This window comes from Parus major, chromosome Z (assembly GCF_001522545.3).
Source record: "Parus major isolate Abel chromosome Z, Parus_major1.1, whole genome shotgun sequence".
Classification (NCBI taxonomy): domain Eukaryota; kingdom Metazoa; phylum Chordata; class Aves; order Passeriformes; family Paridae; genus Parus; species Parus major.
This window is the reverse complement of record NC_031799.1, coordinates 59,240,284-59,265,944: the sequence shown is the minus strand read 5'-3', so window position 1 is coordinate 59,265,944 and position 25,661 is coordinate 59,240,284. Positions and strand designations below refer to the sequence as shown.

At 35.9% G+C, this 25,661-nt stretch overlaps 1 protein-coding gene across 10 annotated transcripts in view; it reads right to left on the bottom strand.

The window, feature by feature from the left end:
• Positions 1–25,661, bottom strand: part of ADGRV1 (adhesion G protein-coupled receptor V1) — a 284,918-nt gene that overhangs the window by 159,793 nt on the left and 99,464 nt on the right. For 9 of the 10 annotated variants that reach the window (XM_019005248.2, XM_015652741.3, XM_019005242.2 and 6 more), the window contains 23 exons: positions 25,222–25,426; positions 24,133–24,279; positions 21,550–21,805; positions 18,717–18,925; positions 17,967–18,140; positions 17,355–17,537; positions 16,444–16,623; positions 15,639–15,803; positions 14,083–14,200; positions 13,676–13,799; positions 12,394–12,532; positions 12,072–12,257; positions 11,575–11,807; positions 10,912–11,060; positions 10,618–10,819; positions 9,889–10,105; positions 8,526–8,765; positions 6,644–6,793; positions 5,341–5,814; positions 4,445–4,588; positions 3,054–3,225; positions 2,526–2,661; positions 96–937 (listed from right to left, as the gene is read on the bottom strand). In XM_019005248.2, coding sequence (XP_018860793.1) covers positions 96–937; positions 2,526–2,661; positions 3,054–3,225; positions 4,445–4,588; positions 5,341–5,814; positions 6,644–6,793; positions 8,526–8,765; positions 9,889–10,105; positions 10,618–10,819; positions 10,912–11,060; positions 11,575–11,807; positions 12,072–12,257; positions 12,394–12,532; positions 13,676–13,799; positions 14,083–14,200; positions 15,639–15,803; positions 16,444–16,623; positions 17,355–17,537; positions 17,967–18,140; positions 18,717–18,925; positions 21,550–21,805; positions 24,133–24,279; positions 25,222–25,426 — 5,045 coding nt within the window. The remainder of the gene's footprint in view (positions 1–95; positions 938–2,525; positions 2,662–3,053; positions 3,226–4,444; positions 4,589–5,340; positions 5,815–6,643; positions 6,794–8,525; positions 8,766–9,888; positions 10,106–10,617; positions 10,820–10,911; positions 11,061–11,574; positions 11,808–12,071; positions 12,258–12,393; positions 12,533–13,675; positions 13,800–14,082; positions 14,201–15,638; positions 15,804–16,443; positions 16,624–17,354; positions 17,538–17,966; positions 18,141–18,716; positions 18,926–21,549; positions 21,806–24,132; positions 24,280–25,221; positions 25,427–25,661) is intronic. The other variant, XM_019005246.2, reaches the window with a different exon arrangement.

Here is a 25,661-nt window from a genome sequence, read left to right as displayed (position 1 = left end):
ATTCCAATTTTACATGAAAATTGCTATAAGAACATATAGTTGTTTACTGTTATTTAATTCAAGTATATTTACCCATGTCCTGTGAGAAATATTACCTGAAATAATTACTGTTGCAAAAGCAGCAAATCCATGTTCATCCTTTCCTTCCACAATCTGAGCTCCATACTCAGGATCTGAGAGGAAAACATAAAATGATTCCTGTCCTTCAGGCTCATCATCATCAAAAATTTTTATGGAGACCTGGCTTTCACTTTCTCCATCCAGTAAAATCAGAGAGATTGTCTGTTCTTCAAAATCTTCTCCTTCCATTGCCCATGAGAAGTTTGATTTTCCATAAACATTTCCAAAAGGAAACATTGCACTCTGTGCACTCACTCCCCCAAAAGTTTTAACAGTTATTTTAATATCACCAATAAATCCCTTGGTCCTTCTGATCTGAAGCACTGCTCTGTTGGAGGTATTGCTGTTTGTATCTTCTTCAACATAAACAAACTCTGGCCCCAAACTTAGTATTCCATGATGAATATCATTAGCCAGGATATTAACTGTCGCAACACTGAAAGCTGGATTCAAACGGGGACTCCAGTCAAGGTTTGCAGGTTGAACATCCAGAATTTCCACAGAAGTCAAATTTACAAAAAAAAATTCTTGTATTTCAGACACAGTGTCATCAATTATTGATATTTCTATCACTGCATTTGTCTGAAAATGTAAAAATATAAGCTCTCCATTGTAGATGGGTATAAAGTCTTCTAGTGGTTTGGCACTTCCTGGAATGGTCTGGTATGTCAGTTTAGTGAGATTACTTTGAAAGCCAAACAATCTCTGAACATGTAGTCTGACTACCTGGACATCTTCTTCAACTGAAACTGATCTTGAGTTAAGATCAAACTGAAAGATCCCCATTGGCTCAATATTAGCTATCGTAAATCCTGATCTGAAACAGAAATAATATCACATTAATAGTGGAAATACAAATAATGAAAAGCAGAACAATCAAACATAACATTTGTCAGTGAGCAATCAATGTTGAATGCAAGAAAGTGGAGTAAAAAAAGCATAACAGCAGAGGGAAGAAATCGCAACTATACAAAGCAAGACATAAAGAGGTTCCCTTAAAGTTGCTTTTGTAATATTTGGATTAAGCAGCCCTCCATGGGCTTAAAGCACCCTAAGTCAAGACAGGATACTGAGTAAATGATACATGAAGTATGGACTTACTGACCATAATGGAGAGGCAAAGGAAAGTAGGTCATCCTACTGTGGACATAATACAGGAGTATAATATAGCCACTACAAGGAATAATAGTTTTAAACATTGAACAAACCTCCTGTACCAAGGAAAAACTGTGAAGTAGACAGCTGCTAGCAGTCTACAGCTTTAGCTAGGATGCTAGAGAAGGACAGGAAGTTATTTTAAAATATACAATAAGGATTTGAAATACTGCTTTTTTACAATATTATTCAAAGTATTTTTTTCTATATCTGAGTCTTGTTATCAGTATAAATTTAAGCTGTACTTTGTTCACATTAAATATATACCCATCTTACGACAAAATATTAGACTGACTCTGCTAAGTCTTGTGTCATCCCCTTCTCTAGAAGTGAACCATTATTCAGTGCCAGAGGCTATCAAATGGCACAATTACAGTGAGAGGCTAACAGATGAGACTCTTCCACCACTTTGGAAGCCAAAAAACTCTAAAAGTAATTGTAAGCTTTACATCTTGTGGGATGCAGTCTTAAGTTTTCTAGGAAAGGTTATTCTCATACACTCAAGGTATTTGACTCACACGGTAAACACGTGCTTGAGCACTCAAGGATAGACAAGCCTAGGAAAAAGGGCCAGCTTAGGTATCTGGTTCACTCCTGACTTCTTTCATATCAGCTAGTGCAATTTTAACATGGTGAAGCCAATACCTTTCTCTATATGGTATCAATCTATGCCCATTTTTTTGTACACTTTCATCTTCAATAAAGAAGAGTGAAAAGTCTGAAGAACAGATAACAATTTAACTGAGATGATAAACTATGCTGAATGTAATGTTTTAATTTTTCAGAATAAAAAGAGAGTTTAATATAAGTTAGGCATTTTTAGGGCATTTCTAATTAAATTTGATTTATTTTAAATAATGTTTGTCATTTAAGATCTTCTAAATATGGATTTTTAGGACACTGAAAATTGGAAGAGTTTATTTCTTTCTTCAGCCTCCTGGTTAAAACTGTTGATCTTGGTTCTTCAACCTAACTGTCTTTCCTGAATGTCTAGATTCATTATAGGCATCTCAGATCCCAATGTCAGGAAACTGACTGGGATTGAAAAAAAGCCTCAGTTCCAGGCAGATCATATCTGTAGTACTGTAGGTATTTGTTTACATGTGAGACAAGACATAGAAATTTATCAAAAAAGGAACTACAATTTGATAGCTACCTATAATTTAAAAGGGATTTGTATGAGATATATGCCTCTATACATGTCATAATTCTTATAGCATCAGTGCAACTCAAAAGTGTAATATTCTTACCTCAGGCGAGCCCCACCAGACACATTGCTGTGCACTGCTGTTAAAGTGATGGCAAATGTCTCAGGTTTATTTAGGCTTGGAGTAGCCTGAAATGAAATTACTTTACTTTCCTCCCCAGAGGAAAATACAACAGTACCTGAAAGGAGAATGATTGATAAAGTCAAAATTACTAAAGGTGAATTCTCTTTTTACCTGGAAATACACCAGCATAGTGCTTTAGTCACAATTCTGCTCCACTGAGGTGAATAAATTTTCATGATAAAGGCCTTTCCTATAGGAAGCTGTCCTTCAGTTGCATAGCATTGTGTCTATGAAGAAAAGTTGTTTTTTTTTTCTCACGAAGTAAATATGTCCTTACAGATAAAAATTGGATCAGGCTATTTCATTCCAATGACCCTTCATTAATAAAGGAAACTTGCAGAGCACAAATGTAGGGTACGAAGAACTAAAAGGTGGTATCATCACTTATGCAACTGTCATAGCTTCTGTCGTTGTAGCTGTACATAATCTGTTGCACTAATTACTCACCAAATGGAGGTGTAATATTGCCTAGTTTAACAGAGTCAGTGACTAGGTCTGGTGGGCATCCTGAAATCCAGTTAACTATTACAGAGCCATAAGCTCCTCTTCTGGTTATGACAGCATGGCCTGTCCCTGCTACAATGTTTGTAAGTCGTAATATCACAGATTCAAAGCCAACCTGTGGAAACATAGTAGATTTTATCAAAAAAATGGAATAAAAATGGACAATAACATACTTGAAAGCATAGTACCTTTTGTAAAATGGGCATCTTAAGACTGCATACATATAGATAAATACATGTATATACATATAAATATATGTGCATGTATATACAGATATATATTTCCTTCGCACCTCTTTAATAATACTTGCAAATTTTAGATTTCTGGCAATTAGATTGCAGGGAAAAGGCATGAGTGATATTTCAGTCCTGAAAACAGTGACTACATAATTCTGTATCTCTGGTTTAGAAGAAAAATAAATCAAGCCTGCCCTCAGTGCAGGTTATTACCTCACACGTAGTAACTGTACTACTCTCTCTCTCTCTCTCTATGTATATATATACACATATAATTAGGTCTAAGATAAGTTATTAATTATGTATTCAGTGAAAAGTAAGTTGTTGCCCCATGACATTGTTCACAAAATTATTCTTGCTACTGCTATCTACATTTCTTTTTCTCTGAGCAGGAAATAGGGGTGAAGATAATTTCCATCATCTAAAAGCAATGATAAATGGTAGAATATGGTATATAATAGTATTCCCATAAAAAGTGTATACAGAAAGACTATTTCACTTAAGTTTCATTTTAAATTAAAAACCAAAACAATGCTTCAAGATAATAAAAATCATTAAGCAAAAACTTCAATAAAATTTAAGAGTTAAAATCTCATCATGCCTTTGCCTGACATAAAAAAAGGGAATGGTAGCACATATACCTTATCAAAGTATGAAAATTATCTTTTCTCACTCTCATTCAAAAGAGACAAAAGGAAAATTCAGCACTCAATGATTACCAAATTTACTGACATCTGCATTAACACCTAGCATATATTCCATCTCTTTTTGCACATAATACTGAATCATAAAACTTATAGAAACATTGTCCAGATTTACTTATTTTCCTTTAAGTCTTAGAACTCCCATTTCATGTAAATATTTACACTACTTACATTTTATAGGTGAAGAGGCCTTTTCCAACTGTATTAAAACATTTCTATAAGAATTCGTATCAGAGGAAAGAAAAACATACAGTGCAAGTAATAACAGGAAAAATCTCCTCCATCATATTGATTACAATGAAAACTTCACTGAATTCTTATACCAGGTATCCTCTGTAGTGAAGTGTACCTTTCTTCTGTGGTAGGAACATGACACCCCAATCAGGCTACTGACCTGTGAATTGGCAGCTTCCTCAGGAATAAGCAGCACAACAGATTTTGCTATTCCCAATATTTTAGGCACTTCCTTGGCACTTCCCCTAACCAGGCTTACATTAGTCAGTTCCAGAGTAAAATTCAAGCCCAGTAAAATAAATGCCTTTGAGAGAGAGAATTAAATTAAAAATATAGAAATTTATTTCCACTAAAATAACACAATCCAACAGTTCAAATAATTAACGAAACAACCTGCAAATTTTGTTTGCTTACATACAAAGCAGAAATTTCAAGACAAGTGTTTTGTTGATGTTTCTCAAAGAATTACAGTTAAATCATCAATATTGTGAAATAATCTGCCAGCAGTTTGCTGGAATGCGAGGTTGTAAAGCAAACATTTTAAAATTGCCATTTTAAAAAGTTGTATCTGATACATTGGGCCTCAGCTTGATTTTGTTAGGATTAAAAATATTTAAGATGGTTGTAAGAGAATGTAAGAGGGGATGTAAGACTGTGATAATAATGACAAACAACAAGGAAACACAGAAAACTGCAGGTACATTTAGCTTCTTCTTCACTGGTCACGAATCAGGTGACAGGTCACCATTTACAATCCAGGAGAAACTTATGAAAATATTTGCATACATAAGAACAAGATATTGAACTGATAGTAACACAAAACAACGTGAGGAAACACTAAATATCGGAACACATGCACAGCAGTGTCTGCAATTACTATCAGAAAATGTGATTTTCAAATCCAGTTTTACTCTATAAAGAGGAAATTCATAACACCAAAACTCTCTTTTCTGCTTCTTCATAGTGGATACTAGTGAGAGTTTTGTGTCTTATTTGTATTGTGATGAAACAAATGGATACAATAGATACCATAGGAGCTAAAATAGTAATACACACCTGGTTGCTTATTGGCACTCTTTTTACTCCAAAGCTGGCACCGTCCTTTATTGTGAGGAATCCCACCTCATTCTCAGGTTCAATTAGTGCTTCATCATAAGGAGATATGACACGGTACTCGACCATCACTTCTCCAAATGCCCCAGCATGCCGAGTTACATTAATCTGAACATAGCGATCCAGGGCTCTTTCTACCAATACTGACTGATGATCAGAGTACAAGGCAAACACTCCATAAGGATCGTCATTTGCAAACACTGTGATCTTTGAAATTCCCTTCTCATGGTCTAAATCTGCTCCACCTTCCACTGAAATCAGCTGTACCTCGTAGTTTTCATCCAGTTCTGGAACATCATCAGGTAACAGGTAGATAGTTATCTCAGCTGTACTCTGCTGGTCAGCAATGACAACAGATCCCTCTGTCTCAAGAAAGTCACCTGTGATGTCAGATTCACTACGTATTTCCCAGTAAACCTGAAATTAGTATAGAAAATGCAAAACATAAAAGAAAAATTACCTCCAAAGATAGAAACTTGCATATTCAGAATTCAGTATAGATAGGATATGGAACAGACTGCTTTTAAATAGGTAAAATAAAAATTGTTTTGGGTATGTATAGGAAGAATATTCTATCACACAGGTATCTTTCAAAAGAGTGTGTTACTTCACTAACAGAGCTATGAATAAAAATATTTCCTTTGTCTAGTTTCAGAAGATTTATGTAAAACTATGTGGAATTTATGAAAATTTTTCAAAAATTATTTCTATTTTCACACCAAAACAGCCTGGATGGTTTTTTTCTGTTTCCAGTATTTCTCACATAAGAAAGGAATAGAGAACTCTCATTAAACACAGCAGATGTCTCTATTAATTGATCAATTTATTATAAATTACATGAGTTCCTGTTAAAGCACTGATTTCTAAACAAGGTAAAAAACAATATGCATGATGGTTCAGAAAAGTCTGGTTCTGTCTAAAAAAAGTAAAGTGCAACGATATCAAAGACAACTCACTATGAAAGTATTGTCTCTTCTCCCATCAAAAGCAAACAGTAAGAAAGAAACTGAGAGCAGTATAGCAGTATTTTTTTTCTTTTATTTCCTCTGGACCAAGGAAGACTGAATTTTACTCACCACACCATAAGTACTAGGGCTAAGTCTTTCCTAAATTCAGTCTAAAAGGCAACATGTAAAAAACATAATCTGAGAAACAAGCAATTGAAAGGCACAGAATGAGATACTTTTCCATACATTGACACTGAGGATGATTTCAGATAATATTATTAGGAAACGAGTGAGAATACCGTTATGTTCCCCAGAACGCCTTGACTTCGTTTGAGAAACAGTGTAATACTTTGTGGCCCTTCTTCTCCTGAGGGCTCTGAATAGTTACTCTCAATTAATGATTCGGGAGCAAATTGTACAATTCCATTGGGATCACCAAACTTCTCTATCTGTAAAAAGGTAAACAAACATTAAAAAACCTAGAAATGTAGTGTGAGTTGTATTCTTGTTTGAACCACTGAGATTTTCACTGCTAGATGCTACAGGGGCACTTATCTGTTAGTTTTAAAAACAGCAGAGAAAGTTTAAAATGTCCCTTTTTCAGTTTCCAGTTCCCCTGTCCAAGAAGGAAAAGAACAGAGTTTTATTACAAATGCTGCATCTGAATATTTTGATTTTTATGCAGAAAATGCTCAGGCACCGTGAGCTAGTATACAGAATCTCTTCTAAAACTATCAGTTTGCAAAATCAGCACTATGGGAAAGAGAGCTCATCCACATCCATCTGCGTGAACCATTCACTACATGAAGAATTTGGGGTAACCTGTCGCCGTTGGACACAAAGTGGAAGTGTGAATTCAATCACAGCAGCCAGAGCGAGATGATCAGAAAACTTTATTATCTGAACTTTTCAGCTTTTTATAGGGTATTACGATATAGGTTTAACATGATTGGTAAAGGGAACACCACCTCTATGTCCCATTGGTGGGAGAAGAGAAAAACACATTAATCACAGCTGTACAGAACTGTTTTGAAAAAATGAAATTATTTACATAAATAGTCCTTGAACAAGACATGCCCTCAAGAGACTTTCCCTTGGGAACAGATCAGCCCCACTGACAGGCTGGAACTCTCTCAGACTCAGAAAAATCAGGTCCACAATAACCTGACTTCCTGAGGGGGACTGTGGAAATAAGAGCTAATTCCATCAACACCTTATGGACCTCATAATAAAATAAAAATACAATTTCTAGGAGAGATTTTTTTTGAGGGTTTCTTATAGCAGCTTTATAAATATGTCCTTAGTTACTGTATCCCTACAGCACTGATTTGTCTTTGATAACTCTCAAAAATATCTGCATTTCTCTTGCACTGTGAGAAGTCAGATTTTCTCCCTTCCTCTGCAGAAGATGTTAAGAGTGACAATATCCTACTTGCAACTGCTGAGGGGTCAGAGCCTGGTGCTGTGTGGGCACATCCAGATCTCTATTATCTACCACACACACATGATAGTTGGTGCAGGCCAAGCAGTCCAGCCTGGAGTTTGTCCATCACTGTTTTTGCTGTCTCAGGCTTTGTGGAGGAGTGTGTATGTGGATGATTTATCCATCATCGTTTTTAGTTTGCTCAGGGGAAAAAAGACATTTTGTCTTAGTATCAGTGGAGCTTTGGTGGTGAGTACCTTTTTGTGTGTAAATCACCCTTCATTTTGTCTACCTTTGTCATTAATATTGTTGCTGTTACTGTTTGTTTCTCATCTCATTGATGTTTTCAAGTAAATTTTTCTTATCTTGACTCAGAAATCCTACTTTTTGTCTCCCTCTCACAAGAGGAGGTAGGGGAAGGGAAGCAGTTGAGTGGGGCTTTATTTCCAGGTGGGTTTAAACCACAACAGATGACAAACATATTGACATACAGAAATGTGAATTCAATCCATGCTCTCTCCAAAGAGAACTCCAGAAAGCTGCAAATAAGAGAGTCAGCTCAGCACTTTTATACCAATTTTTACTGACAGATTTTATGCCCTTTCTCTTTCAGAACTGAACATAATATACCAAAACACTAAGAAGGTCAAAAAAGCCAAATGACTTAGTAATCATTGTAATTAATTTTTAAAATCTCTGCAGGACAAAAACCAATATCAACAGAAATCTCGGAAGAAAGAGAAGCAATAGTAACTTACTATTAATGTAATGCTGTTTGCCTTAGGATCTATTTCTGTTTCACCTTTCACAAGACTCAGTCGAATAATGAAGATTTCCTGAACTTCAACATCTTCATGAGGATAGATTTGTAGATTAATTGTTCTTAGACCCCCTTCTCCTTCTTCAAAATAGAATGATCCATTCACAGGGTCACCAATGTCACTATTCAGAGGAGATAAAATCTCTCCAGAATTGGGTCCCAAAATGTCCCAGTTAATCTGTGGAAGAGATAAGTTTCAGATTTAGAGGGGTGATAAAACAGCATCCCAAGGGGAGAAGAGACAGTACCTGAAGTATTTAGCCATGTTTAAATATTTGCTGTTAATACAGGATACAACACAGTCATAATTAATTCTACGCGGCAAAATACAGAAGCCTTTGAAAAAGTAAACTTGACAATTTATAAATGGGAATTTTTAAGTGTTAGTCACCATGCCAGTTTATTAAATTCTAGATGTCAGTAATAGAAAAAGAAACTAAGATTTATTTAGTACATAGCAAGAATCACACAGGGCAGTGTCTATTTCTCTTCTCTTTCATCACTTGTTTTGCAAAACTTCCCACATAAGTACTCATGATAAAAAACATTTCTCTTTGAAGTGAGACGTCAAGTCTAAAAATGACAAATATTTTTTATTGTAAAAAATTTTAATCCTTCAGATTATGAAAAAAATTATGAAGCCTTCATATTTCTTCAGCCTAATTAAAAGCTATAGCATTTCCAGCAATTCCCACAAATTAGACTGATTTTAAGGAGGTCATATTCAGGACTTGACAATTATTATTTTGGTAACTTAAGTGTTTTTCACTTTTCTCCAACAACTTCTAGAAAAAGTCAAAGACTGAGGAAATTTTTGTATGTAGAGAAGAGGAGTTCATGGCTTTTAATGCAAATTTTCCACTTATTTGACAAGAATGTGAAAGACCCACATTTACCTTCACTTTAAAAGTGAAGACTGTATAGAGTCAAAAATTTATTAGAGTTAAAAATTATTACTGTATAGAGTAAAAAAATACTATAGAAAACTCATAGTAAGCAGTTTCCTGAATTAAATGAAACTAGTAATACATGAAGTTAACTATAATTTTGGTGGGATTAGGAGATAGTTCAAAATGATGTACACAATACCATAATAAAAGAAGGCAAGCAGGAAGAGAAAGAGGATTTTAAAAGGATATCAACATTTTCTATTATACTGCAGCTGTATGCAATTAATATTTAATAAAAAGCTGTAATTATCCTATTAAAAATCAGTCACTAAGAGAGCTCTTAAAGCAAAATGCAGGAGCTTTTTGACGTAGTCATTGGAAAACTTTCAATCTTTGACAGGCAAGACCCACCTGTGCCTCCCCCAGTCGCCCAGTCCTTTCCAGCACCAGTGACACTGTTGTGGTTGCATCAGGGTTGGGGAGAATAATTTGGCTTTGGTTGAGAAATCGGACCATGCCCTGGGGAGAGTCACTTTTTGCAATGGTGACCTGGCTTACCAGGTGGAGCCCCAGCACTGCTCCACCAGTGGCTCCTGTCAGTTGGATTTCAAATTGCTCTGCAAATTCACTGCACAGAAAAAGAAAAAGACATTCTGAGATATCTGAGAGAAAAAAGAAAATATTAAAACTGTACTTAGTAATTCAATTATGCATCCAACCTAATCTGTTTAAAGGAGTAAAGAAATCATCTCCATAGGTGCAATGTAGAAGATTCCTTCTATTTGAATAGAACCATTCTGAAATTCTATCATTATTCTATTTTATACTAGTGTTAAGTTAAACAAAAACATGGAAAAATATTTTATTCTTCATAGTAGTACTGTTGACACCAACATTGCTTATAATGTAATTCAAAACTGTATTTGATTGCATACTATCTAACAGGAATAATGACTCTAATATAACAGCTTATTTTTCCACTCCTTAGGTGATTTTCTCTCTTATGTGACTTTTTAGCTCTGCAGAAATTTGTTCTTCAACTCCAGCTTTATACACACGTATGTGTAGATTTTTTAGTGCATGTTAAAAAAGACTTTATCAGAAGTAAATTGGTGAATAAATATCTGAAAATTTAATTACCTTTCTTCATCATTTATAATAGAGATATAAATAAAAGACTGGTTCTGTCCATGATAAAAAATTACAGTATTATTATGAACGACATAGTCAACACCATCAGGAAGTGCAGAAATACTTCGAGATAGAAAATCAGCTGTGACATTGCCGTAAGTTCCGCGCTTTCTCAAAACAGGAATCATGATTAATCCAACATCCTCTTCCACTATAAAAATAATTGAGAAAAGTTATGTTATTTCAATATTCATGCTGTAGCCTTATCTTCTAAACTATAGTGAGAACTTAAGGTAAATTTACCTTGTAGAAGGACATACTGTGGATCAAATTCTATGACACCTTCAGCATTGTCACTTTTTGCAATAGTGACCCATACTGTGGAGATATTTCCTATTATTGGTGGTTGATCCACTTGTAGACCATTCTCTCTTACGGTAAAATCAAATCCCCTTGCAAGAACATAAAAAACCAAACAAACATAAAAATACATTTTAAACTACTTGTGAAAGTATAAAGATGTGTGTGTGACAATTTGTCTGTTGCAAATAACTTTATTTTCTGACAATTACTACTGAAGACTTTTTTATCACATTTTTTATTATGTTTGCAAGAAAAGTAGTTTATTCCTAGAAATGTGTATCTTTCAATTATTCTTTCTCAGTTCATCTTTTTATTGAATTTCTTGCAACTTGACAATTTCTATCTAATGTATGCATTTTAATAAATCTTTAATAAACTTTAATAAATCTTAACCAGCAACATCTTTATGTTAAAATAATTTGGTTTACCATACATTCATTTTCTATTATGAATACAATTACAGCTGTGTTAAATTTTTTTTACAGTAAAACAGAAGAAATATCTAGCAGTGACTTTATTCAGGTAGATCAGAATCTAAATATAGTTTGTTTCTTTAGTATGCTTTTCTGCTTGTAACAAATCAACTGCGAATTTTAACTTTACCTTCCTTCGAGTTCCACTTCAGTAATCATCAATGAAAAGTTTTCAGGGCCTTCAGGAAAGTCATCATCATGAATTTCAATCAAAATAATTTTACTTTCCTCCCCTGGTTCAAAAACCATTTCCCTTACTGTGGGACTAAAATCTATTCCTTCCTCTGCAGTCCCATTTATTATCTGAAAGCAAAGACGCACTCTGCCATAGGATCCCCTGGAACGCACAACAGTGATGTTAACCTGAGGAAAAGAGAATATTTTCTTTTAAAAATGGCTTTGTTTTCTGTTACAGTTGCCTTCAGGAGATGTTCTAAAGGCACCTCTTCAATGGTTCTGTTGGCTAACAACAATATGAGTTATCAAGTACAGAGTACACATTATTTAGCAAATAGGCTCAGTCATTTTAGAGACTGATTTATTTTCTTTCTAAAGATGAACATAATTCTAGCAACCATGTTGATATCTATCAGTAATTTTACATAAGAAAGAATTTTAATCCAATACCCATTTTTCGTCTTCTGTTGTTTGCAATAGTTCATGGGAAAATGTAAACTCTCCATATGGATAATCACTGGCGGCCATGGTAATATTTGCTGCTCTGCTAGATTCATTTATGAGTCCTCCACCACTGACTCTGGTTAGCTGAAACTGGTAGTAATGCTTCTCCTCAGGACAGTCGTCATCTACAGCCTACAGAAAAGAACCAACAGCTAAAAGGCTTTAAACCATTCCCTGGGAAGGAGATATAACTAATTTCTAGCCAAGATCCTAAGAAAATAAAAGAAAGCTACTTGAAATAGCTACTGGTATCAGATCTCTCATATACCTGTATTAGAACAACTGCTGCAGACTGCCTATCTCGCATGGTCAAGGTCCCCGATACCTCAATAAATTCTGTCTGATGAGGAGGTGTTATATTCCAATATATTATGATCTCCCCAAAAATCCCTGGGCCACGTACCAGGCTGCAGGTAAGGACACAAACACAGATTTTATTTTTACCTTTAGTATTTAATATCTAATACAGAGATAGAATATCGTACTGTTGTGCATGGAGGAAATGTTAGCAACACTATGAAAGCTTGAGTTTTAATGTACTTAATCACTATTAAGAACATGATAATTCCCTTTTCAGGCATTTTCAGAACAACTCTGAAGTTCTCCTTTGTTTCTCTGTGATGGGAGACACCTCAAGCTGTATTTTTATCAGGAGGTCTTTCAAGTTTCTTTCCATGTGCAGCCCAAAGCTGGGATCTGAAAACTGATTTCTCTTCCGTTTCCAGAAGAGATTCCAGAAAACTGATTTCTTTCTTTTTTTCCAGATATAGAAGCAAAATAGAAGGGAAATTGGATGTCAGGGTAATGGCAGGAGCAATTTGATCTATAAGGCAGATGTAGGATGCCAGAATACCTAGTGATTTTCTGACATATGTACTGTCTCCTACTTGTCTAAAACCCTACTAATAACATAATGCTTGGTGAAAAAAGTCACAGTACAGATTTGTCTGCACATAGCATGACCTTGAACTGCTTCTTGCACAAAGCATCATTCTGTCTTTTGGGCTTCTTGGACCAGTAGCAGAAACTGTTCTGTTGTTTTATATTTCCTGGAAGTGTCATAATGGCTTTTTCCAATGCTCTTAGAAGATTCTTCTCTCATTCAAACTCTTCATTCTCTTTTCAGTTGGCTGAATGAAACAATTTCATCTTGTTTCCACCAAAAACCCCATTCCCCATATTCATGCTAGAACACAGCAATTTGCTGAAATACTATTCAGGCACAAATCCTGAATCAAATTCTAGAAAGCACAAAGCACCTTCAAATGTCACATTTCCTTACCCCTTCCTTTGATTAAGATCCTTTTTCCTTTGGTGCATTGACATTGTAAATAACTTGAAGACAGAGGAATATTTGGATATCCCCATTAATACTGAAAGGACATACATATGCCTTTCCTTAAAACCAATCACCTAGTTTTTAAAATAGTTCTGATTATAGAAATTATGATAAAATGAAGTTCTTAATTAATTCTTGCCAAATGTGGAGTCTCACAGGTTTTGAATCTGGGCTGTTGTTCTTTCTTTGAAAAAATGAGAGATATACCCACCTAATAAGAGCGGTTCCATTATAATTTCCAGAAGGTTCTCCAATCAAAATGTGCTGGGATGAATGGGCTATCCCAACCACCCCAGAAGCTCCTTCATCTCCCAAAATAATGATGGTTGCAACACCTATGAAGAGAACAATGCTTCTCATGGTAAGTGAAAACTAAACAATGAGCTACCCTTGGAAAGTTTCATGACATGAGTGGTTAAGCATCAGCTTCATAGCGGGCCTGTGGAACTCTCTCTCTTTTCTTCTTAAGGGACTAGGGAAAAAGACTGACATTCAAAACTGCAACCAACTAGCACCACACAAAATACTTAAGCACTGCAGACTAAAACAATATGAACAGACTTAGAATAGTCTCATACAGAATATCTAAAACTAGAAGATACTGAATTAACTCTTTACCATTTACAGGGGATATCTCCGCATCACCAGTAGAGACTAGCTGAATGGTAAATGTTTCATTCCCCTCCAGCAGACCATCTTGTATTGCATGTAAAATAATCAGCTTCTGGGACTCAGTCTGCATCATGTAAAGACCAGAAAGACATGGATATACATTAAATGAAATTCAACAAAATACAGTATTAAAAGAAATTTTTAAAAATATGTCAAATGTTAGGAATGCTTGTAGTATTTTTTAAATATCAGATATCTGATCTGGTTGAAATTTCTTCCCACAGATTAAAAAACAGTAAAATTGTCTCTCAAACATTCTCTGCCACCCAAAAAATATCCTCGCTATTTTCATCTAAATAAAGATTGAAATTCCTTTGAAATTGTATTCACATAGATGTTTTCAACTTAGAGGAAACTTTTTATACAGAAACTGCATATTCAATAATATGCACATATTCTAAGAATTAACACATTATTAAGATTAGATATATTAGTAGAATTTTTCCACCTAATCCATATCTCTGTCAGTGGGAAGTGACACATGTATACACACGGTAAAAAGTAGTATACACACGGTAAAAAGTAGTATACACATGTATGCACACACACACACATATATATACTAAACATGCATATTATATATTATGTATAGTATATATATAATATATACTATATGTGTATTTATACACATATATATGTGCATATATGCATATATACATATATATATGTGTGTGTGTGTATAATGTACACACACTAGTATGCACATGGCATAAATTTAGTATACCTTGCATACGGAGTTGTATGCTTATACTTAAGCATATATAAAAGTTCAAGACAAAATGTTAAATCCTACCAGTAGAGAAAGGAGAGCAAAACTTCGCCAAATACTGATGGTTTTACCAGAAAAAAAAATTTTCCAGCTGACTCAAAGTAAAACAATCAATATGTCTATTTATTTAATGAAAAACAAGCTTGTACCAAGACAAAATAGATTATGCTCCGTTAAAATACTTTTCTTCATCAAGTATTTTGAGACTGTAAAATATCAATATTAACATAGTATCAGTGTCCAATATTTTGATTCTGACTTCGGAGTTTTAACCTGCCATGAAATACAAATTAAATAACACTGTTTAGTTTGAAAATTATTATGGTGCTTTTTGGGTTTTTTTTCAATCTGTAGATTTTGAGCATCCATTTTTCTTCCTCACCCTTTCAATATAAATTTTAAGATGCCTGATATTGTAGTGGAATAAGTGCTTCTGTAGTCATTATTTACATTCATTAGATTTCAATTCCTTTTTCTAAATTGCAAAAACAGTGGAGATTTGAAGAGCTACCTTCCTGAAAATTACATTATGCTGCATTAAAAGAGCATGTCAGCTTTCCTTTACAGCTTGAAAGAAGCCTGAATACTGCTAATCCCACCAGTTCAAACAGACCTTTGTCTAGTGTATAATACTTAGTAATTCCCTACTTCTAAAAACATGGAACAACCATACAAACACACACAAATAGAAGAAAGTATTTATAAATCTAAGCTATTGTAATGTCTGAAATACCTCACTGAAATGAAGGGTACCATTTAGAGGGCTCAGATCATATCTGGCTGCTTCCTCAAGAATCCATAACACTGTAACTTCTCCTTTTCCTCCCTGACTTCGGCTTACATTCAGCAAAACAACTGCAGCAGAGTCACCAGGTGTCTGAGGTTCCTTCACAGTTACCTGATGGAGAAAGAGAGGGAAGATGTGAGAAAGGATGTATTAAAAAAGTCAGGATGTATTAAAAAAGTCAAAAGCTGCATTGAGGATGTCAAATGACATGAATATGTGTTTTAGATAAACAACAGAAAACACCATCAATGACAATTCTGAACAACAGAAGAGAAAATAACAGGTGTAAGGAGTGAGTTGATTTCTGCTAGCAAGGATTAGTCACTCAAGTGATTTCTGTATGCTCTCTGATTCAAAACAATTACAATGTGACCAGCAGGCTCAGCACTAGCAAAATAGAGAGCAGAAGCACTGCAAGAACTAATATGAAATATTCTTTATAATTTCTTTATTCATTTTACTTTCAGTAATGCAGATTATTATACAGACCATAAAAATCCTACCTAGGATGTCCTGAATTGTTAGTATAGGGAATTCAATTGATTCAGTCATGCAGAAATCTATGTTTATGCAGCAGCACTTTCACTGTTATTACCATCCTACACTGCTAGATGAAGATAGGCACTAATATCATTTCAATGAAATCAGGTCTCCCACTGCAGTGAAGTCTTATAAAAATCAGCTATATGTTAGTGACATAAACCCACTCTTCAACTTTAGCAGAAATTAATGCAACTTAGTTAAAACTCACATTATTTTGTTCGAAACTGAATACCCCAACAGGGGAATCATTTGGTGGAATAGCAACAGTTACCAGGGTGTCATTCCCAAGTCTTGCACCACCTGTTACCCTCACCAGGGCAATTTTGAATATCTCAAGGAATTCAACTTCACTGTCATCTATGATTGTAATTTCTATTTCTCCTGTAGCCTGTAGAAATGTTAAAAAGAAAAAAAAAAAAACAAACAAAAAAGCTTCATTTATAGTATTATTTGAATTCCTTGAAAAAAAATTCAAATAGGCAAATTTTATCTACTAATAGATAAACAGACATTGTTCACTTGTTCATTTTTCTTTTTATGCTTGTATATTTATAATAAGAAGATATCATTTCAGTAGTGGTTTTTAAGTCAGTCAATTTAAATCTAATTTTTTAAAACCAGAAGACTGCTCTGCTTTGGCAATCAGTAGAAAGTGTATGTTGATAATATTGTCAATATTTAGTCAAAATTCTGCACACTATATATATGCTTCCCTTTGACAAAGGGAATGCTTGTATTCATTTAAAATCAAAATCCCTTGTGTACACTAAGTAGTCTCAGGTGTAGCATGAAATTTAAAATTATGTGTAGAACAAAGCTAAGAAGGCTTATTCTAAGAATTTATAGTGTAGATGGATTTTGCTACAAATTTTCAGTGTAAAAGGGCTTATTATTAGAAGTTATGTCCTGACTTGCCGAAGTATCAAAGACACACAAGCCTATTTGGTCAATGCTTGTAAATATTCTGGTTTTCCATGTTAAAGAACTGAAGCTAGGAGCATCATTAATGTACATAAGGCCATAAATAATATGATTTCAGTGAAAATTCTGCTAGAGGAAAACACACAAAAAAATATTAAGCTGGGAACCCAGTCAGGTAAACTTTCAGGAAGTGAATACCTGCCCATCTGCAAATGTAAGGTTTCCAAATGATGGTGTGAAGTCTTCAAAGCTGGCAGTTGAATTAATGGCTTCCCAGTACAGAGTTGCTGACCCAAACCTCCCAGCCTGTCGAACAACTGGGAGTTTCAGTACGTTCTGTGGTGGTGGTACCTCATAACCAACAACAGCTCCAGTGATATCCTGTACATTGAAAATGAAACTGCAGAGTGTCTCAACAAACTTTTTCTTTTTCTTTGGTTTGTTTTTTTTTTCAAGTTGACTTGCAGTTAAAAATAAATGAAAAAATACATTACTTAAAATGGTAAACACATAACTACTTAAAATGGTCTGGCCTTAGCACTGACATTGCTCTGAGCAAAAATCTGTCTTAGATGATTTCCTGAGATCCCTTTTTATGACACTAGTTTCATCTCTGCCAGATTCATAATAAATGTTGTATATTATTTGTGATAAACCTCTTAAGAAAGAATTGTTTGTCTGATATCTGGCCATTTTACCCAGAACAATTTAGTATCATAAAGCCAATCAAACACTTTCAGAAGCCATCTGAGAAATCAGACTGTCTTGTTCAAATGACATTTTACATGTTTTAAATTCAGACTTATTTACCTTTGAAACGTTAAAGTTAAATATTCCTCTGGCATCATCATTTTCTTCAATTGTTATTTCAGCTATTTCTAATCCAAGTCTCTTCACACTTGGCTGGCCTCCAGAGGAAAAAGTGATCAGCTGCACATCAGTAATATTGATTATAAATCCCTCCTGTAATTCTGGAATATTGTCCTGAAAAAAGAAGGGTTTTTTTTGGTTTTGTTTTTTTTTCTTGATGATACATTGCAAGTTTATAATACAGTTGACTACTTGTAGGTTGTTCAGTGTTCAAAGCTTCTCAGCATTTGGGACCATATAACGAATCCCTTCCTTCATACTCTATGAAAGAGGAAAAAGACTACTTTTGCTGAGATTTTAAAATCAAAGCTGACACATCCGATTCCAGATCTGCAAGAACAGTGGAAAGCAGTGCTGGCTGTCACCTGTTACTGCTATCTGAAAGAAAGTTAGCTAGATCTCAGAAACCAACCCGTGATTTGAAAATCAGTATCTCCATTTTAAATACATGTAAAGAATATATATAATCTTTTTTCCATTTTTCATTATTATCATTAAACTTTGAGACTATAATAAAACAAAGAATTTGGCTCATTCCCAATAGTATGAAAGTATTTTTGAAAGACGTGGCCGCAAGAGTCCCAGCACAGACATTTCTAGAATGTTAAGTCATACTACTACTATAAAATCAGTACAATTTCCATTTCCTTAGAAGATATTAATAGCTAAAGAAGTTGTTAGACTACTCACAGGCAAAATAGTGACTATGACAGAGGTTGTTGTTGCATTCTCTGCCATAATGACTGTTTTCTTTTCCAGTATATAATCCTCATTTTCTGTTGCTCGGTTGGAGGGGGGGAGTTCAAAGTTTGGTGCAGTGCTCAACTGAATGGAAAGATCTCCGACAAATCCTTGCTCTCGAACAATTAGTAGAGTAACAGTAGTTGAATTCTCCTGCCCTATAGTAAGGAGAGGGAAAAAAATTCAAGATATGATTCTTTTATAGCCATAGAATATGCTGAGTTGGAAGGAATCCATCAGGATCATCAAAGCCAACACCTCGCCCTGCACAGGACACTCCAAGAATCACACCATGGGCAAGCACTTCTTGAACTCTGTCAGGCTTGGTGATGTGACAACTTTCCCTGAGGACCCTGTTCTGGTGTTCTCAGCCATGCACTGGGTAAAAAACATTTTACTGATATCCAACCTAAATCTGCCTGAACTCAGCTTCATGCAATTTACCCAAGTCCTGTCACTGTGCACCAGAAAGCGCAGCCATCAGTGCCCGCCCCTCCTCTTCCCCCCGTGAGGAAGCTGTAACAGCGATGAGGTGTCCCCTCAGTCTCATCCTGACCAGGCTGAACAGACCAAGTGACCTTAGCCACTCTTCATATGGCTTCTCCTCAAGGCCTTCACCATCCTCACAGCCCTCCTCTGCATGCTGTCTAATAGCTCAGTGTCTTTCTTATACTGTGGCACTCAAAACTGCCCCTCACACTTGAGCTGAGGCTGCCCCAGAGCAGAGCAGAGCAGGACAATCCCCTCCCTTGCCCAGCTGGAGATGCTGGCCCTGATGCCCCCCAGGACATGCTTGTCCCTCCTGGCTGCCAGGGCACTGCTGGCTCCTGTTCAACTTGTCACTGACCAGGACCCCCAGGTCCCTTTCCATGGAGCTGCTTTCCAGCATCTCATTCCCCAGACTGTCCATACATGCAGGGTTGCCCCATCCCAGGTGCAGAATCTGGCACTTTCCCTTGCTGAACTTCATATGGTTGGGGATTGCTCAGTGCTGTAATTTGTCAAGGTGTCTCTAGTTTGCTGAGGTCTCTCTTCAGGGCCTCTCTGCCCACAAGGGAGTCAAGAGCTCTTCCCAGTTCAACATTGTCAGAAAACTTGGTATTCCTAAGAGTCCTGCATCCAAGTCTCTCATGAAGATGTTGAAGAGAACTGAAACTAGGATGGAGCCCTATGGAAGCCCTGTTTTAACCTTGGACTGCTTGATTTTCAGCTCACCTAACCACTGAAGCTGCTTGCTATAGCCCACTTCAATTCTGCTCAGTGACACAACAGGTCTTAGATAATTCCAAGGCTTAAGCAGAGGAGCACACAAAACAGGTGTGAACACACAAAACAATATGTACATCTGGAGGTACTGTGCATTTAAAAACTGGATCTAGAAGAATAATAAGATATGAAATATATACCGTTTCATGTGTGATAGACAAATTATTATTTTGACACTTCTACTTTGATTCAGTTATGTTTCCAAATTTCCATCTCAATAGCTTGCCTGGCCTTTCATGCCTAGGCCATCACTATTGACTCTGAGACAGAAAGAGGTATTGAGGGTAGTCATTCTGGCTGTAAATGTCAGATTTCTTCAACTTAAATATTGAAAAAGTTAAATAGACTTGTATCAGTCAGGCTCAGCACCCTTTTGGGAAGGCAGATTTGTAATTTTATCCAATAAATTATGAAACACCTAAGCTGGCTAAAAGTGGTGCATTTATGACTGGAGAAATAGAAACAGATAAAATGTAAACAGGTTTGTACTTTAAACCAGTTACTGTAACCCGATACTCTTTCACAGATAGCACTTGTGTATAATTCATGAGAAATGCAACACTTAAAGATTGGGAAAAAAAAAACCAAACTGTAGAACCACTGGAAGCTAGGAACCATCCTCGAATCCTAACTTCAAAGTATATATGCTTATAATGTGTAAGAAATCAACAGAATCCCTTTACGTTACTTCTAGGTGCTAAAAAATGGGCAACAGCAATTCACCTGAAAATAGAACATGTTAGAATGTTTTGCCTGTGATAATATTCTCTGATGCAAAAAGTAATTTCTGCATATCTAATTTGCTAATATGGACAGAATATTAAATAGAAAGTTCTAATTGGGTTGTTCAAGTCCATCAGGTAGCTGCGGGAACAGCCCCAAATAATGCCAGCTAACTCCCTGAGCCAGGAGAGAGAGAGAAGAAGCCTGAGCATGATGGCAATTCTCCTCTGGCCAACTGCCTGGGAGATCCTTTTCAACTTGTGCCTGGAAGGAAAACTAAATCAAACATGTAACTGCAAGCAGAAAAATACCACCTTTTTCCTGAAGTGGAATTCACTACAGCTCTGCTTCCTTCCTTCCTTCCCCTAGCCCTCTGAGCAAAAAGCTTTCCTTTTTGAGCCACTTCAAGAAAAAAGTCTTTCTGTGTAAATTATTTTAAACAATATAGCAATCCCATTAAACAGGCATCTTCTGCTTTTTATATAAACAGAAGTATTTTATGCATTAGTGATCTGCAACTTCTCAAACAAGAATGGCTGGAAAACAGATGTATGCAATGTGAAATATAGCATAGTTATATATTTTAAGGGATATTTATGCTACACTAAGACAAAAGTGCTGAGATACATATATCTAGAATATATACATATACATATATACATACATATATATATATATAAATACATACATACATATATATATATATATATATATGTAACCAGTGTTATAACTTCAACAATGCTGACTTTGCAAAACCATACATTCTTTCCTAAGAATCAAGGAACAGACTTACCTTCTGGCTCTGTGATTTTAACAAAGAGAGACTCCATATGCCACTCAATCACACCATGTGGCGAGTCGCTGGGTAAAATGCTAAGTACAGCTCTTGCCCTTTCACGATCAATGACAGCTCCTTTTGTGGTATCTTGAACATCCACAGTGGTAACACGGGTGAGTGTGATTTCCACCGTCTCTGAAAGCTCTGCAACACTGTCTGCGAGAATTGTCAGGGTGATTGTGGACAGGGCCTGACCTTCTGAAAATGTAATCTAAAGTTTTAGAGGGAGGGGGAGAAAAAAGTCAAATTTCTTGTCAGCACAGTTAAACCCAGAGTTTTATTCACTAAACTCTGTCAGTTATAAAATCCATATACATACACACATTCATATCTTATAGAGTAGATGCTGGAAGGGAGCACAAGGATTATCTGGCCCAATCTTTCTTGCCAGTACCACAGTCTAAACAAGATGGCCCAGCATCCTGTCCAGCTCAGTCTTAAAAGTGTCTGTTCTGGGGAGCCCACAACTTTCCTGGGAGGGTTATTCCAATGGATGACTTTTCTCATGGTGAAAAATTTTCCTCTTATGTCCAATAGGAATCTACCCAGGAGTAACTTGCATCCATTACCCCCTGTCTTTTCAATGTGACACCTTGTAAAAAGTAAGTCTCCTCCTTTGTAGCCACTTTTTTACATACTGAAACATGGTCTGAACATAAGGTCTCCCCATAACCTTCTCCCCTCAAGACTGAACAGTTCTCTCAGACTTTTCTCATATGACAGGCTTACCAGTCTGTCCACATTTGTGGCCAGCTCTGGACCCCCACCAGCCTGCCCATATCTATTTTTTATAACTGGGACCAAAACTGACCACAGATTTCCAACTGTAGCCCAAAAAGTGCTCACTAGAGTGGGCTAATGACTGCTTTATCTCTGCTGAGATAAGGCCAAGGCCATCGGAGTGGCCTTGTCGATGTAACCCAGAAACATCCTGGTGGATTGTTTCAGTGTTCTCTTATATTGAGCTTATCGACCAGCAGGATCCCCAGGTCGCTTTCCCCAGTCAGGCTAGATGCCAGTGTGTGCTGCACTCCTGGATTATGTTTTCCACAGCACAACACTTGTTACTCATAAATCTTCCAGCCTACCTAGGTTTTCCTACTGGGTAGCTCTCCAAAGTCTCCACTTCCTCACTAAGTTTGGAATCATCATCAAATTTCATCAGAGTACACCTGATCTCATCATCCACATCAGTTATGAAGATATTAAATGCTGTTGGGCCCAATATTGATCCCTGAGAGACCACACTTGTGACAGATTGTCAATTTGAAAAGGACCTATTTACCACCACTCCCTTGGGGGAATCAATAACATATTAGTTTATTTAGAAGAAGGCTATTTCAAGCTGTATCAAAAACATTGGAAAAATCCAGGTAGACAATGGCTTTTCCTTTTCTTCTTACACAGCCTTTATCTCAAGATTTTTCACCTTATTTTCTCCTCAACCTGCTGAGATGGGGGAGAAAGAGAGAACTAGTTGGGGGTTTTTAGACAGCTAAGGTCAACACACCATATATATCCATACCAAAAGACGGATGAACATATAATACCTATTAAAATTGCTGCTATGTGAAGAAATGGCTACTCAGCTGGTTTTTTTTCTTCTTCTTCTTCAGGTAAAATGATTGATACACACTTTGTCTATTTATATTCTTTTTTTTTTAAATTCAAATTCAAATTAAATTCAAAGAGAAGTATCATAAAATCACTCCAGGACACTGGGGCCAACATTTGATTAAGTCTTTTTCAACAAGGAAGATGTATCTATAAACATTTAGGCTACACATAATGTGTAGAACAAACAGAAATTTACACTTAACATTATACTTTTCTGACTCTTCTTGCCTGCATAGGTATGCAGTGTAGTTCTGTGGTATGTAGCTGGAATGCTCAAGGAGTACTTTAAAAAATTCAGTATGATTGTTTTGGCAGCCTGGATTTCAAGTAAATTTATTTTTCTCTTAATTTTTTTTGTGGCTTTGTTTCTGCTACAGACAGCCACAAGGTGGAGGACTTTGATTTACAGAAATTGGCTTCTGCCAGTCCTAAGCCATATAAGGAGCTTTGACCACAGGAAAAATTGGGTCTAAACATGGCTGGGAATCTCAAAGTCTCAGAAACATAGAAAACTGGGACTTGTCATATTCTGCTGGGCCACTTAAATTCTCCATTGTATTGAGAAAGTCAGGACAAAAAGCAAACACTCACAAATTCCCACCTATGCAAATGGTTTGACACAGTAGCTGAATGTCACAGCAGGAAGAAAGAAAGATGGGAATAGGATACTACAGATACACATTTCCAGTGCCTGGACAGCCCTGCAATATCAGGTTCTAGAAGTGCTAAAGTGATATCACTGTATTATGTGCCAGCCAGAAGCACAAACCTCTAGAATCACAGGAAAAGACCAGGAAGCAGGGATTAAGAGAAAAGTGGGACAATCTAACGTGCACTGTCCTTCTCACTCAGTACATCTTATTCTACTGTCTGAGACAATACAGTCAGTGCTTCTCCAATAGCAGTGATATTATTAAATACCATTCCTGAAGCTGGAAACACATCACTTATGCTCCCATTAGCAATCCACTCTACTGTAACTCGTCCATATGTTCCTATTAAACGTTCAATATTCAGGGTGATCAAGCTGTCCTGTTCCATTTCTTCAATTTGCTTAAATAAAGAACTCTGAAAGATATACAACAGCAGAACCAAAGCATTAATTTCTTAGAAAGAAAAGTTTCTTTAGGGAACAGGGTATTTAAAGAAGGCCAGAGACATTTGGCATGAATAAATTAATCTACTCATCAGCAGCTAAATGCAAGTCTATTGATTAAATTTTCATAATATTTAATCTTAATATTCAACAGGCCCAAATTTCATAAATGTAAGAATTTAATATGTCACTGCTCTTCATCCTAAGCAAAAATTCAATGTTTTTTGTTAGGGCTTTTTTTTTTTAGCACAGTATTTTATGTCCTAATCATATGAAGCAGATAACAAACATGTAGACTTTTCAAGACAGACATATATTTACTGCTGTTACTTTACTATTATTCCTCCTCCTCACACAAGTCTATATCCAATGTTTCCTTTCAGTGATGATTCTTCTTCAGTATTTTATATATTTATTAGGCATTTAGTTCATATATCTGTTTATGTAACTTCTACAATATTTGATGATTTAAGAATCGCAACTCCAAATAATACATTCAGTCTGACATTTTCTCCAGTTTTTATTTTGTTCAGGCAGATGGGCTCATCCTGTGGCATAACTATTTTAGAGGAAAAGAATCTTTACTTAATTCCCTTGATTAACCAATTAGTAGGGACTATGATGATATCATATATGCCATCTGAAAACCAATTTTTTAGGTTGCTGCAAATGAAACTGATAAAATAATGGGCTATTCTAAATGTAAGGGGATTATAAAAACTCCACAATAGCGACAGACTGGATCTGAGTTTCTATTGCCTATATAAATAAGTATCAATGCTAAACCTTCTGTCTCAGGTTACTACAAGACTTTAGAAAAAGAATCCCATCACATGCAATTCTAGTATGTTTGCTTTCTGTTATTCAGAAATTATATATACACACATTTTTATCATTTACCTTAAAAGTTTTACCTGAGCAAATGCAATGACTCCATAGGCATTGTCATTAGGAGGAATAATTATGTTAACGAAACTGTGAACACCAATCTCTGCACCTCCTTTAGGGTTTTTCAGCCACACTTTAAAACATTCTTCCTCCTCTGGGATGCTGTCATCCAGGATATTGACTGCTATCACAGCTTCCATGTCCCCAGGCTCAAATATCAATTCACCTGAACTAGCATACAAACAAACACATCAAGTAATTATAAACTGAGGATATGAATAACAAACTTCAAAAGCACTACTGAAAATTTAAAGAGCATTTTTGATGCTGAAATTGTTGGTGATATTCCTGAGAAAGTCATTGAGGTTTAAAGGTTGTGGGACTAGAGTTTGGTGTCCTGGGTTGCAGTATATTCTATCACCATCCTCATGTACTGTTGAAACCAGGTGAGGCAGTGCTCCCTGCC